Source organism: Pelodiscus sinensis, unplaced genomic scaffold, assembly GCF_049634645.1.
Source record: "Pelodiscus sinensis isolate JC-2024 unplaced genomic scaffold, ASM4963464v1 ctg98, whole genome shotgun sequence".
Classification (NCBI taxonomy): Eukaryota; Metazoa; Chordata; order Testudines; family Trionychidae; genus Pelodiscus; species Pelodiscus sinensis.
The window spans coordinates 56,323-71,113 of record NW_027465895.1 but is presented as its reverse complement, the minus strand read 5'-3'; the positions used below and the strand labels follow the sequence as shown (position 1 = coordinate 71,113).

General features: G+C 56.5%; 2 protein-coding genes across 5 annotated transcripts in view; one reads left to right on the top strand and one right to left on the bottom strand.

The window, feature by feature from the left end:
- NCOA5 (nuclear receptor coactivator 5) overlaps positions 1-9,058 on the top strand; it is a 28,220-nt gene extending 19,162 nt beyond the window's left edge. For all 4 annotated transcript variants that reach the window (XM_075916199.1, XM_075916200.1, XM_075916198.1 and 1 more), the window contains 5 exons: positions 96-208; positions 476-602; positions 2,673-2,872; positions 5,021-5,344; positions 7,309-9,058. In XM_075916199.1, the coding sequence (XP_075772314.1) occupies positions 96-208; positions 476-602; positions 2,673-2,872; positions 5,021-5,344; positions 7,309-7,973 (1,429 nt within the window). In that variant the 3' untranslated portion in view covers positions 7,974-9,058. The remainder of the gene's footprint in view (positions 1-95; positions 209-475; positions 603-2,672; positions 2,873-5,020; positions 5,345-7,308) is intronic.
- Positions 9,059-10,504: 1,446 nt separating this feature from the next.
- The window catches only part of SLC12A5 (solute carrier family 12 member 5), a 59,788-nt gene continuing 55,501 nt past the window's right edge, over positions 10,505-14,791 (bottom strand). The window contains exon 21 of the mRNA XM_075916196.1: positions 10,505-12,887. Coding sequence (XP_075772311.1) covers positions 12,796-12,887 — 92 coding nt within the window. The 3' untranslated portion in view covers positions 10,505-12,795. The remainder of the gene's footprint in view (positions 12,888-14,791) is intronic.

The following is a 14,791-nucleotide window of genomic DNA, read 5'->3' as shown; positions in this document are numbered from 1 at the left end:
GGAGGAATGTTTGCTTGCATTATACTGGGAAAAGTTGGGGTTGCAGGAGAGGCTTGTCAGAACATATGACAGTCTGTGAATGGTTTGCTTTGCAGAAGAGATGATGCTTATGACCGTTACCTTCGCCTGGAAGACTATTACCGGAGGAAGGATGATTCTTATGACCGTTACAGAGATCACTTTGACAGAGCCCCCTTGAGTGCAGAAGGTCAGTCCTGTTCCATCTGCATCCCCCTTTCCCTGCCAATACAGTGTGTTACATGACTGGCATTGTTGTAGGCAGGTGTTGGTATTCTACCACCTGAAGATGGTGGGTAGTTGCATCCAGCCCTGAAGGGAATAGTGCAGCAGATCCAGTTTTCAAACTGTGGCTTACTATAGGGATTGGACAGGCTGGTGGTGTGCAGCTAATGCCTGGGCGTAGTTAGAAAGGCATTATTCACACCCTCCATTTCTACGGCTGGCTTTCTTTCAGAGCGCCTGAAACGCGAGGAGCGCCGCAGGGAGGAGCTATACCGTCAGTACTTTGAGGAAATCAAGAGGCGCTTTGAATCAGAGAGGCCTGTGGACTGTTCTGTGATAGTGGTCAATAAGCAGACAAAGTAAGAAGCTAATTGCTTTAACCAGTTATGATCTACTGAATGGAGGGGCATATTTGACTGGAATAAAAATGACCCTGGATATTCAAGGTAGTTTACCTTGTAGCTGTTATTCAGGAGAGTAGCTTTTGAGCATTTAGAGTGTTGCAATCAGTATCTGTACTGCTCTTGACAGCAAATAGTCTATTTTTGTTGGGATGGGGAAAAGCTGAGTATTTGCAACCTCTTGCTCTGGGTTTCCCCCACACGCTTTCTGTAACAGCTGGCACTTCATTGCTACAGGGTTGTCTGCAATGGCCTATGCCCTTCATTCTTAAATACTGATTACAAATTAGCACCAGAGTGGCAATAAGAACACACATTAAATGGCTATAGAACTGGTTAACTTACATCTCAGAAAATGTCAGTTGGTAATAAACAAGTGGGAATGTTTCTGGTGGGATTCTGGAGGTAGCCTGATGCTAGCTGACGTTTCTATTGTCAGGAAGTAAATATAAAATCAGCAGATTATGGAAAGATTAGTAGGATAGTATGCAGTGGTGACAGGGCTATCATGCAGAGCAGTCTGCATCACTTGGTAAGCTGGGGCACTCAAACAAAACGCGTGTTAATACAGCCAAATACAAGCCATGCCTGCGGAATGAGTCTAGGTGTGCTAATGCAGTGTTTCTCAACCAGTGGTATGAGTACCCTCCGGGGTACTCGAGAATTCGGGGGGGGGGGTACGTCCACACAACTGAAATTTGGAGAACTGAATTTTTGTTTTAAGTTTTACAGTGCTTTCTTATTTTTGTACTTTTTACACCCAAAAATTTCATCGCCCGCCCGGCTATGATTAAGTTGTTTAAACAAATGCATTGCAATGGTAGAAAAAAAAATTGTGTCTCTGAAAACTGTAGGTACAGGGGGTACTTATCATTTTTTTAATGGGGTACTTTATTAAAAAAAAAAAAAAAGGTTGAGAAACACTGTGCTAATGGACAAACAACCCAGCATGAGTTCCTGTTCTCATGCAGCTCTAGTGCCATCTCTTGGATTTATAAGCAGGAATAGTGAACGGGGGGGGGGGGTTCCTTTGTGCACAGCATTGGTGGGACTGAGACTGATCATTGTGTCCAGCTCTAGTGTCCTGTCATCAGAAGGAAGTGAAAAATTGGAGAGGGACTAGATGAAAGTCAGAAGTGATTTGAGGTCTGGAAAAAAGCCTTATAGTGAAAGAATTACAAAGCAGGTTCTGTTTAGCTTATCACGGAGAAATTTGAGAGGTATCTTGATTATCTACTCAAGGGCTCTTTAATCTGACGGAGAAAAGCAGAACAAAAGCCCAATGGCTGGAAGCTGAAGCTAAACTAATTCAAATGGGAAATTAGGCATAAATTGTGAACAGGGGGAATGAGTAATAAGGGAATAAGCTGCCAAGGGAACTGGTCGCTGCTCCATCTCAGGATGCTTTGAAGATAGGCTAATCATACACAAATTATTGGGCTTAGAGCATGGGGAGCTGAGTGAGATGCTCTAGCCTCTGAGACACAGGATGTCAGACTAAGATGGTCTAAGGGTCCCTCCTGGCTTAAAAGTGTGAATCTGAAGAGCTGAGAGAGGGTTATAAATGTGGGGTTCTGAAGTGTTTATTATTTTCTGTAGTTTATTGATTAATGGTTCATGCATACGTAGTTATGTAGTCATGCTTGTAGCTCAAAAGAAGTGACTGAGGGAAGATCTACATAACCAGTTCCCCCTGCAGGCAAATTCCAATTCCTCCCTGCAATAATTGATTATACTTCTTATTTTTGGTTGGAATTAATATGGTTTTTGCTGCATGCCGATATCAACAGGCTTCCAGTCCATGTTGTCCAAGGACACTGAATATAGCTGGAGCCAGTATCTCTTTTGGTGGCAGCTGTGCACTCTGCTCTTTAGGCTTTGTGCACGTGCCAAAGTTGCATCAGCAGTTGAACTTAAATTCTGTTTTGAACAGAGTTAAACGGTGAAAATGGATCTGATGGGAATGCACACAAGCGTTTCTGTACATGGCTTCTATGTTCTGACTTGCACTGCCTTTGCTTTGTGCAGGGAGTATGCCGAGTCAGTGGGGCGGAAGGTGCGGGATCTGGGTATGGTCGTGGATCTGATCTTCCTCAACACAGAAATGTCACTGAGCCAGGCCCTGGAAGATGTGGGCAGAGGAGGGTCTCCTTTTGCCATTGTCATCACTCAACAACACCAAGTTCACCGCTCCTGCACTGTTAACATCATGTTTGGCACACCACAAGGTACAAAGACCACAATGCTCTGCTGGCTCAGATCACTCTGAAGTCTTCCAATGTGCTTTTGGATTCATCTCTCATGCAGAAAACCACACAAACACTTCCTTGCTGTGACACCAATAGCTGTTAATGGCCCAGTGCCGGTACAAAACAGACTCTCCAGGGGAACCCACATTTCCCACGGTGAAGGAGAAGAGTTATGGCTTGGTGCTCTCTTTGCAAATCCCAGTGTTGCTGAGGCAAATCTCCATGTAGCTTTCCTTTGGAAGCTGAAGTCCTTCCTGCAGGTGGTGATCAGAGAGTTTGCCAGTTCTCAGCTCTCTGCTCCCAGGCCATTCACCTTTCTTCTTGAGACAGAATTAGTGGCCATGACTTTCCTAAAGGTGTACCCAGAAGAAATAGGCTTTTGCCTACGGGATTTTTCTGCTGCTTGTTGCTCCAGTCCTGCTGCTGCTCAGAGTTTTGCCTGAATCAGCAGGGTGAAATTCACTTAATTTTTCTTCATTTTAAATCATTTCTTCATTTAAATCATTGCTCTGGGATAGGGCTGGGGATGAGGGGTTCAGTACGCAGCTAGCATGAAAAATGTAGCAAAATGTGTACTTGCCCTCGCTCCCTGAGAGAGGGGAACAGCCAGCAATGTTCCCGTATGAATGGGGGGGGGCCCTTCAGGGCCCAGCCCACCTGCCCCACAGGATGCCTGGGGTGGGGAGTAGGAGGCTCAGTGCTAGGGTAGCCCTGAGGGGGATGTCCCAGACAGCCCATTCACCTGCCTGGTAATTAGCTCTTTTCTGTACCATTTGATGAGAAGCAATCCCATTCCAGGTACATCCCATTTTCCTTGTACAACCAAACCCTTTCCTCGCTGGGAATGGGGGGTATGAGAGCGGGTTGGGGATTGAGGAGGGCTTTAGGGCAGGGGGTTGGGATGAGGGAGAGTTCAGGGAGTGAGGATGCCCGCTGGCTTCTCCTGGGGCAGCGGGGACTACGTACCTCACCTGCTGGCTTCTCCTGGGGCAGCGGGGACTACGTACCTCACCTGCTGGCTTCTCCTGGGGTTGGGGAAGGAGCACGTGGGCCGGCCGTGGGGGCAATGCAGGCTGATAGTCCTCAGACCCAGTCCAGAGGCTGGAGGGGAGAGCACAAGGCAGGAGAGGTCATCCCTGAGGGGACAGCACATGGGCCAATCCAGGGAGGGTGGTGGAGCTGCTGGTGGGAGGGGCTTGGGGCAGGGGAGTTGCTTACCCCGTCCGGTGGCTGGCAAGAACACTAGTCTTGGCCACTCTCCTGGTGATGCTGCTGCCCTCAGTGGTGGTCACTCTGCAGTATAGCATCTCTCCGGTCAGCCCCCTCCCCCTCGTGTTATAGAAAACAGTCCCATTCCAGGCAGATCCCATCTTCCTGGCGCAACCAAGCCCTTAAGTTAGAAGAGGAAGTTGCATGGCAAATTCGGTAGTCCTAGCTGGGGATGTTAGACAGTGGGTAATTGGAGTGTCATGTAACCGCATGAATTTGTATCCGTTACCCCAGTGGCGAGGTCAGCAGCCAGTGTGCTCTGGCCCCACTCCTGGGGAGCCTCCTGCCATCCTGCACTGCTACTTCTGCAAAGCAGCTTCCACTAGCACACCTCCACCCCACCTGCCCCCCGTGCCTCTACCAGAGGCAGCAGGGGGTGGGCGGAAGGGGGTATCGCTGAACCAGTGCTGGGGGGGGGGAGAACCAGCTGCCCCCAGCACCAGCCTCTGCTTCTTGTCCTGGCTCTTACCATCTTGGTGGGGTTCTTGAAGAGACTGATTCACGGCTGGACAGGCACATGCACATTTCTATAACACATAGATAGAGCAGTACAAACATGTCACTGTATGGAACTATAGTTTGTATGGACTTGACCAGTGTTTTGATGTAGCCTGCCGTAAAAGGAGGCAGATATCTAGGTGAGTTGATGTTCCCCCAGGAGTAGGCATACCTCTGGTTTAGAACCACGGCTGCGGCTTGTGGTGCTGGAAAAGATTCCAAGCCCAGTCTTGGAAACTAAGAGTTGCTCCTGCCTCTTCACTCTAATCTCCTGCTGACCCAGGGCAGGGGATGGAGCAGCTAAAATTTGCACCTAAAATCAGTGAGGTCCACATAGTTAAAGCATCTCTCCTTGTGCAGAACATCGCAATATGCCCCAAGCTGATGCAATGGTGCTGGTGGCAAGGAATTATGAGCGGTACAAGGCAGAGAGCCGGGAGAAGGAGCGTGAAGAAATAGCCAGGCAGGCTGCCAAGATGGCAGATGAAGCAATTCTGCAGGAACGTGAACGCCCACCACCCATAGAGGAAGGTGCCAGAGGGGGCCACCCGCCTGGGATCCAGAGTCTCTTGAACCTGCTGGCAGACAACCGCTATCTGACTGCAGAAGAGACCGATAAAGTCATCAATTACCTGAGAGAGCGGAAGGAGCGACTGCTTAGAGGAAATTCGGACTCTCTGCAGGGTAAGTTGTTCCCTTCGCTCCAACATATGGACCGTACCAGGCCTTTGAGGCAGCCTGTCTGCTCCCTTGAGTCTGCGCTGCCAGACTTTGCTGGCTCAGCTGCTGTATGAGCAGGGCCTGAGAGGGTGATGCCTGGAAGACTGAGCTGTGCCAGTAGAGGCCTCTATTGCAGGAGCTCTCCCACTTCGTTGCACCGGGGCGCCTCATGACAATGCAAATTACAGCGTCACCCGGGGGGGGACCAGAGTCTGAGCCCCGTTACCCTGGAGCATCATCATCCCGGGCTGGGGAAGGCAAAGCTGAAGTCCCAGAGCTTCTGACTAGAGGGGGCCTGTAACCCCAGGTACTGGGAGGCAGCTTGATGCTGATGGCAGAAAGCGCAGTGTTGCAGGTACAGCTGTGCCCACTGGAGAGGCGTTGCCGGCGCTCCCTTTGCGGTAGGATGCTCCGCCTTAGCCGTGGAGTATTGAGGGGGCTCTGTTCAGTCAGGTCTAACCTGGGGTGTTAGGTTCTCGCTGGGAGATTGCTGGCAGACACCAACTGAGTAACTGAATTGACTTACGGAAATGGATTGGGTGTGGTCCCAGATGACCCCCTGGGGCTCTCCATCACCCTGTCCTGTAGGACCAGATTCTCTGGTCTCCCCCAGACAAGGTGCAGAGTTGGGGTAGCTGGCCCCTGAAGGACAATGCAGAAACGGATCCACTTCAGCTCTGTGGGAATGCAGTGCTGGGGCGCAGCACCTAGGGAACCAGTCCTCCCCAGGGACCAGAACCCCAAATGGATCCATCTTTCTCTGAGTAAGAGTTTTACACACAGGAAGCTCCTGAGGCTGTTTGCCCTTTCAGTGAAAGAGAGAGATGCACACTGATTGTTCCCCCAGTAAAAGTTATTTACGCAGGGTGTGATAGCAAGCCAGAGGGACTTGAAGTACAAGCAGTAGGGTAGGGTTTAACTGGCTTGCAAGTGAAAACAGCTCAAAGTAAGCTACTGAATTGCAACAGAGACGGGCAGAGCTAGTTCTAAGACACTTTACAAACTCACCTCAACTTGCTCTTGTTTCAGGCAAGATTTCAAGCCCAAGAACTTGGGTTTTCAGTTCTCTTTGTTTCTTTGGATCTTTGGCTATGTCTGCACTGCAGAGTTTTTGCACAAAAATTCATGGAGCGGCCACACTGCAAATGCGTTTTTGCGTAAGAAGTACAGTAGATCGTCAGAAGGCAGGGCTTTTGGCACAAGTTATTCCTCTTTCTACGAGGAATAAGCCTTTTTACACAAGTGTGTGGACAGACAGCTAGGGGTTTCTTGCGCGAGAAACCCCTATCGGAAAAAGCACAGGTGAACTGATGGCCATTCACAGAATGGCCATCAGAACTTTCTTGCACAAGAGCATCCGTGGCAGTGTGGACACGCTCTCGTGCAAGAACTTTTTGCAGAAGATCTCTAGTGTGCCAGGCCTTCCCTAGGCCAGCTGAAGACAAAGGGACAGAGTTTCCCATTGTTTTCAGAGGTTCTCTCTGATCAGGAAGCTTGTTCTGTATCCCCGTCTTTTATGGCAAATTACCTGGTCAAACTGGTATCCCACTGCCAGGTGATATGGGCACATCACCCCTCGGGCCAGCCACTGCTTAGACTTAGGACAAACAAGGCTGAAGTTGGCCGCCCAGTCCCTATGGCTGGGGGTGGCGCACCCTGGAGGGCTCACGTTTAAAACCGGAAACAGTCCCAGGGCTCTACAGATTGGCACATGGACATTGATAATTCCAGGAAGTGTTTTGTCCAAAGCATCTTTGTGCACATTTAGACTCAAGCCAGTTTCATACAGGTGGGGGCATCAGAGACCGTTTGGAAGCGATGGGGCCTGTCTTTCGCTTGCACGCGGCAGGGCAGTAGTTGACTTGCTGCCCATCGGGGCTCCTAGGATGGGCCTGCAGGGAATTCACCCCTTTCTTTTCTCTGTCCAGCTCCACTGTCGAGGCAGTCTCTTGGGGTGCCTTCCGGATCATCGATGACCAGCCAGCCCAGCCTTCCAAGCGCTCAGACTCATCCAAGCACTCAGCCCCTGGCCTCTGCCCCCCCAGTCACAGTGTCCGCCACTAATCCCCAACAGGAGCTTCAGGCAAAAATCCTCAGCCTCTTCAACAGTGGGGCTGCAGCTGCAGCGGCAGCAGCTGCTGTAGCAAACAGTAGCTCTGCGGTTTCCACGGCGGCCTCCGGGGGCACTCAGAACCAGAACTACGCTAGCGTAGCCAGCAGCCAGGCCCGGGCAGTGCAGCTCAGCGCTGCAGGCCTGAACCAAGCTCAGCAGCGAACGCAGGCCCCTGTGCCTCAGCTTCCTGCGCTCCCAGGCTCCACAAGGAATGCAGGCCCCAGGCCTGGGGCGCCTCAGCCGCCCCAGGTGCACTATGGTCAGCACCAGAATCGGCTGCCTACCCCTAGCAACATAGCCGCTCAGAGGCCCGTGTCCTCCTCAGGCATCAACTTTGACAACCCCAGTGTGCAGAAAGCCTTGGACACCCTAATCCAGAGCGGCCCTGCACTCTCCCACCTGGTGAGTCAGACAGTGGCCCAGGGCCGAGCAGGGCCCTCTGCCCCCCAACCCATGGGCTCCTACCAGCGCCACTACTAGCATCTCGCTGCAGAGCCCCGCCCCTTCGCCAGTCCCATCCTCCTAGCTCTTAAGTCTTTTGTCCTAGCCCTGCACATGCATGTCCTCTCCCCCGGGGTCCTGTGCTGCCCCGGGCCACGCCTTCTCCACAGGGCTAGAGCCCGCGGCCCGGTAGGGTAGCTGTGGGACGTGTCGCCTTTTTCCCTCCTGGCGGGGAGCTGCATTCAGAGAGCAGCTCCTGCTCTTGCAGCCCACTGGCGGTTCCCGGGCTCGGGGCTTTCATGGCAGTGGGGCTGGCAGAGAATTTCACAAGGAGCTTAGCACAGCCAAGTGGGTCTGTCTGCGCCTGACCCCCTCCCTCTGCAGGGCGTGGCCTCGGCACTGGGCCTGGGTCGGAAGCCCATGAGCCCGATGAGGGGAAAGATCCCGGGTGGTGCTGGAGCAGCTGAACTCCTGAGGCATGTACAAGACTTGACCTCCCTCCCCCCCTCCCCCCATGGCAGGGCTAAGACTTCGAGGCTCAGTGAGGCCAGCAAGGATCTGTTGTCCCTACTCAGGTGAGGCACTTTCCAGCTTTGTTCTGGGTGTAACGGCAAACCCTGCTGCTCAGGCCAGGAGAGGGAGCTCCAAACCAACCAGCAGTGCATTGGGGCCGTGGCCGCAGAACCCCTGGGTCTGTGCAGCTATTCCTCCCAGAATTGGGTCCAGCAGGCTCGCGGGACGGGGAGTCTGCGCTCTGCAGGAGGATTGGCTCTGGCTCGGGCTGGGAGGCAGTGCAGAGAGGACTCCTATGTTTTTAAGTTTCCAAACGTTTTAGTAGCAGCACTGGATGCTTTTGTGGAAAGTCAGGCAGCGATTCCCAAGCAGATTTTTAACCTGTGGCCTGCTTCGTTGGGGCAGACTGACTAGATCTGTCTGCAGTGCCAAAGGGAATCCCTAGCCTCCAGAGTCCCCGGGGCTTCCTGGGGCAGGCAGGCAGAAGTGGTTGAGAAAGCAAAGTTCCTGGAGCAGCGACTCCCTGTCCTGAATGGTTTGTGTTGTGGAGCGTTTTTCTTTGTGCTGTTACAAGAGGACATGACTTTTTAATAAAATTGACAGGCAAACTGTGGTGTTGCGTGTTACATTGAAGCCGGCCCTTCTTCCCAGGAGCCGGGGGGTGTCTCCAGGTGGCTGCTCCTGCAATCCCCTCTGCTTCCTGGTACCTGAAAATAGCCACGTGTTGGACATGTGCTGTAGCTGTCAAAACCAAGTGACAATTTCCCACTGCAAGTGGTGAAGGGTGTAATAAAATCATTTATTGCATTTGGTGCAGACAGGAGTCTAAAAACTGAATACAATAAAGCTGTAAAGCATGAACAGGAGCATTCAACAACGCAGGAGGCAGTCCTCCTGTACTATCCACAGCGAACACAAGGCGGCCTAACGCTGAGTCACTCGCACACAAATTAAATGCAAGCCTATTAATCTTTCTTTTGGTTTGCAACCAGGTTTATTTACATAATTGAAACGTCTTTGCATTGCTCTGCACACAGATTCTTTAAAACACAAAGCATACGGGGTCACTGTCTATTGAGATATTGCACTTGGAATAAGTCATTGGAATGGATGTAAAACATCTAGAACAGTGATTATAAAGTTGGTGTAATGAATGGACGGGTGATCACATTCAGAACAAATATATTGCACATGTAGCACAGAAAAGTGGTTTGCAACCAACACAACCTCAGCCCGGAGCCTTCCAGTGCGTCAGCCCTGCCGTGCCGGGGAGTCTTGGCTCTTATAGTGCAACTGTTGGAACTGAAACCATATCCACCCTTCCTTTGGTTCAGGTGCCTCCGCCTGCGTCCTGTGAGCCTGGCCTGGCCCTAGTGCCGCAGCTGCCGGCTGGAGGGGAGTAGGCACAGCACAGAGCTAAGGGCTTTCCCCGTGCTGGCTGGAGCCTGCAGTGGCGTGGTTCCCTGAGCAGGCTCCCCACAGCCTTGCACGCGGCCAGGCAGCAGCACCGTGCTCCTGGTCGCTGCTCTCGGGAAAACAGGCCTTGTGCGCCAAGACCTCCCCACCTGCTCTGAGAACTGGGCCCGCGGGAGGTGCAGAGGCAGAGCTGGGCTGGAGACGAGCGTGCAGTGCAGTCTCACACCCCTGGGGCTTGCTCCTGCAAGGGGGGCGGCCATTCCCTTTTTGCTGTCTGTCGTAATGGGCGGGGGCGCTGCTAGAGCCCTGGCAGCACGGAGCCGATGGGATGGCAGCCGTGTGTCTGCACGCAGGTTTCCGGGGCAGAGGGCAGCGCGTGCCCGGGGAGTTGGTGCCAGAGGAATCGTGAGGCAACAGGAACTGGTCAGTCCTGATTAAAGGGAAGGAGCCAGGACTGAAGGGTGTCTGCTGAGGGGGTGGGGGGCAGTGCAGGAGCCAGGAAAGGCGGGCAGCGGGCAGCAGCCAGGAGAGTCAGTCCAGCCCGGCAGGGGGTCTGTGCTCCTGGAAGCCTGGTTTGAAAGTCAAGCCGTGGGCTGATGGGGGCCGAGCGGCAGCCACCCACCGCCTAGCACTGGTGCAGCCATAAGGAACCTTCAGCCAAGCAGGGACCTGCCATCACTGAGAAATGTCCTTGTGGCTGGAGCGCTCAGCAGAGCTGGGCCCCCCTCACCGACTTCCAGCCGGGGGCTGGGCCCAGGGCTCCCCGCTAGTAGCAAGCGGCTGCAGCAGCCGGTGCCCGGCCCATGCAGGGCTCAGAGCCAGGGCTGCTGGGCAGAGAATCGCTCCTTTGGGCAGAGCCGCAGGCTTGCAGGGGCTGCGTCTGCCCTGCTGCCAAGGGGATTCTGGGGGAGCCGGGGCTCAAGCGGCAGAGCTGAGGGCTTGTGAGGAGGAAGCTTCAGCCAGGGCCATAGCTTCCTGCCCCACGCCCCTCCCAGTGTGATGGGAGCGGGGCTGGGCTGCTGGAGGCTGCTCCCTCGTGGCAGTGGCAGTGGGCAGGAAGTTGGGGGCTGGTATCAGAGGTAGGAGCAGCTGCTGGGGCGGGGCCCAGCCCAGAGGCACTGGCCACCAGATGCTGTTGCCTAGAGCGCGCCACGCAAGGGCAGCGCGGTGCAGGGGCGATGGAGGAGCCAGCGGGGGCAGGGAGAAGGGGCCTGGGGGCCTTCTCCAGGGAGTTTCCTTCTCCCGCCCCTCTCAGCTGTGCTGCAGGCCCGGGGGCTCTGCGCTGCCGTCTCCCACTGCAGAAGGCACAGGGCTGCCTCCGTGGCAGCCTGTGCAGGCCGGTTCCCCGGGGCTAAGGGGACTTACGCAGGGGCGTGGGGGGCGAAGGGGCTCCCTCGGCTGGGGCAGGGCTGGCCCAGCACGAGAGGGCCGCCCGGAGCAGGCTGCACTTGCATTGGAAGCTCAAATCTGCTGTGAAACAAGTTCAGAAAAGTCTGGAACCTCTTTTCCCTGAAAAGACTAAGAAGCAAAATTGAGAAGCGAACGAGCCCCCGCGCTGGCCTGGCCCGGGCCGCCCGGCGCTGCGGAGGGGACACCGCCCTCTCCCGAGGGCCCAGCCTCAGCAAAACCTCAGGGACCTCCCGGGCCTGGGCTCCGCCGCCAGAGCCAGGCTTCCCTGGCACCAGCCCCACCTCGCTCTAGGACACAAATATCACTGTAAAAATACACCCACCATATGTACAGTATATACAGCAGGGCAGGCGCCGGGGTGGGGGAGCCCTCCGCCCCCGGCCCCCTCCCCACGGCGCTCCTAGAGCTAGTCACATTGCTTAAAAGCTCCCCAGTTGCTCAGCTGAGGAAGGGGCTGGAGCAAGGTTACCCTGCCCAGCCCCCGGCCTTGCCTGCAGCCCCCGGGGCCGTGCTGCTGGGGGGCCACGTGGCCAGAGCGAGCGAGGGCCCCGGCAGGGCCTGTCAGTGTCCTGCTGCTGGGAATGGGGGGAAATGAGCTGATTTGCATATTTATAAGCTTTAACTACATGTGGTCGTTCCCCTGAAGCGGCAGCAGGGCCTGCGGTCCCAGGGACGCCATGTTCATGCAGTGGCACTGGGCTCACGCCCAGCCCGAGCATGGGGTGTGGGGAAGGACCCAGGCCTCTGCCAGGCGCTAGCCCCACGTGCACCCATGCTTCCCGGGCTGTGGCCCACGGCCCCACCCCACACCAGCACGGTCAGACCCCACGCTGGAGCTGGGGAGCCACGTGGGCCTGTGCTGAGCAGAGGGGGCAGGAAATCTCACTGTCCACGTCCCCACCCCCGCCAGGACTCAGCCCTGCCCCTCAGCCGGGGAGGCGCTGCCCTTCACGCCGCTGGACGCTGCAGGGTCGGCCCTGCGTGCTCACCTGTCCGCAGCAGTGCCGGGGGCTGCAGCAGGAGGGGCCGGGCTTGGCAAGGGGCCCGGCTGGCCCTGCGGGGGGCGGTGAGTGGGGAGGCGCGGCAGGCGAGGCGAACATGCTCCAAAGGACGGCAGCAGGCAGGGGCAGGGTAGCAAACGTGTCCCACGAACCTCAATATGTTCAAAGGCAGGCGGAGCCCAGGCCGGGGGCCTAGACCCACAGGGCCAATGCACCCGCGCTCGGCCAGCCAGGGGCTCCAAGGACTGCCTGAGAGCCTGGCCAGCCCCCCTTCCTGTGTGTCCAGGCTCGGGGCGGGGGCTCAGGCTCACAGCTACTGTCTATGAACAGCCGCGGCAGGGCTGTGCTGGCGCGGGGGGCGTGGCGGCGCTGGTGCTGGTAGCCCCGGACTCGGGGGCTGCAGTTCGAATGGAGCAGGGGGCGCGGCGAAGGTTCTGAGCACGAGCGGCACCGCCCTCTGGCGCCCCCGGAGCTGGGGCAAAGGGGCTGGCGCGCGGGCGCTCAGCTCGGTAGCTGGGCTTTCAGGAGTAGATGGTGATGACTTCCCGGCCCCCGCCGCGCACCAGCATGACCCGGTCCAGGTGCTCCGTCAGCACCTCCAGGAACTCCATGTCTGCGGGGCCGCGGCTGTCAAGGAGAACACAGAGCAGCAGAGGGCCGGCGGGGCGAACGCCCTGGGCTGCCCCTCAGGACATGCCCAGGCGCTGAGGCAGGAGGGCGCCTCAGGCTGATCGTCCCACGCGGGGGGGCCCGTCACGACCCAGCCGGGCCAGCAGGACCCTACCCAGAGCCCGTGCCGGGATGCAAATTAGCCGACAACAGTGATGTGCTGATTGGCTGAGTTAGTTGCACTGTTACGGGCCTCCACCAATCAGCTGTGCCCCTCTGTGATAAAGTGGGGGGGGGGGGGGTTCTTGTTTTTCTCAAGGGGCTGCCTGCCCATGGGGGTCACTGGTGTAGCGAGGGGAGGGAGAGGGCGTTGTTGCAGGGTCCAGCCCGGAACTGGGAGCCGGCCAGTGCCTGGAGGATGGGGCCCCCAGCAGGCCAGCGGGAGGCCAAGGGGCTGTGACGGGGAGGCTCCTGCCAGGGAGAGGGGCCCAGACGACCCTAGTCACCTGCCGCAAGACAAAGGGCAGAGTTGGGGCTCGGAATCACAGGTCTCCGGACGGGGCAGGGGAGCAGCTGGGGCCCACCCGGGCGGGCCTGAGGGTTCCTGTGTGGAGATGCCCCAGAACCTCCTGCTCCATGCTGGCTGTCACTCAGGCCCAGCGCCCGGGGGCCATTGCTCCCTCTGGCATGGGGGCCCCGGTGCCGCTCCAGGAGGCGGCAGGGCCTGGGGCTAACCCCTGAGAGAGAAGGGGCCCCCAAGAGGGCCCCGTGACGTAGTGGGGGGGCGCGCAGTGCCCAGTGGGGGATGGGGTCCCTGGGGAGAGCGCCTGAGGGGAGGCCCGTAGGGAATGGCCTGTCCCCTGGCTCCAGGGGGAAGATGCAGCCAGTGATGGTCAGTTACCACTTGGGGCCCGGGAATCTGAACAGGGAGGGGGTGGGGCCGCCTGGGGGCTGGCTGGGGGAGAGGGGAATCTAGCTGGCTTGGGGGGCAGGGCAGGGGCCCAGAGTCCTGGCCCTGGGCCCCCCTCTCCCCAAGACGGACTGACGGCTCCTAGGTCCTGTAACCAAGTCTGGGCTACACTGTGTCCCTGGGAACCAAGGAACCTTCTCTTCTCCCTGCCGCCTGAGAGTCCCGTCTGGCTGCGAATGGGGATGCAGGGCCCAGGGCTCCCCACCCCTCAGTGCCAGCTCCAGGGACCCTACGGAGCCGAGTGCTGGCACGAGTCCCATGAGTGTGATCCCCTCAGAACAGGGTGGAGGGGAGGGCCCCAGGGACTGGCGCTGGTGGTTGGCGGGGGCCACACATGCAGCCTCTGTGTTTGTACCGCTGTGTGTTCACACGATGGCTAAGTCTGAGGGGGAGCCACACTAGTCTGTGACTTCAAAACCAATGAGTAGTCCTGGGCCACCGTAGAGACGACCAAATGTACAGAATCTGAGCTTTCGTGGGCACGGCCCACTGCAGCGGGTGGAAATAGCAGCCCCCGAGAGGTATCTGGAACAGTAAAAGAAGAGCCTGTCAACTGTAGGGCCCGTGTCCATGGGGGCAAAGAAGTGGGCTGGGTGTGCCCATTCACAGCTTTAGATGTGAACATGTGGATGTTAAAAGCAGGAGAAATTGGCTTTGTAATGCGCCAGCCAGTGAATGTCTTTATGCAAGCCCAGGGTGCCAGTGTCAGACCCAGCTCTGCTCTCGCTCTGTAACTGGTTAGGAACATTCCTTTGTAGAGACTGGCTACGGTTAAACCCATGGCTGAGTGCCCCTACAGCAGTGGTCACCAACCAGTAGCTCGGGATCTCCCAGAGCCTCTGAGGGACGTCCAAACTGCCGGCCATCCCGAAATAGCTCCCCCGCGTCCAGGGAATGTGGCCGCGATTTCGGAATGATTTTTGAACTAACGGATGTGC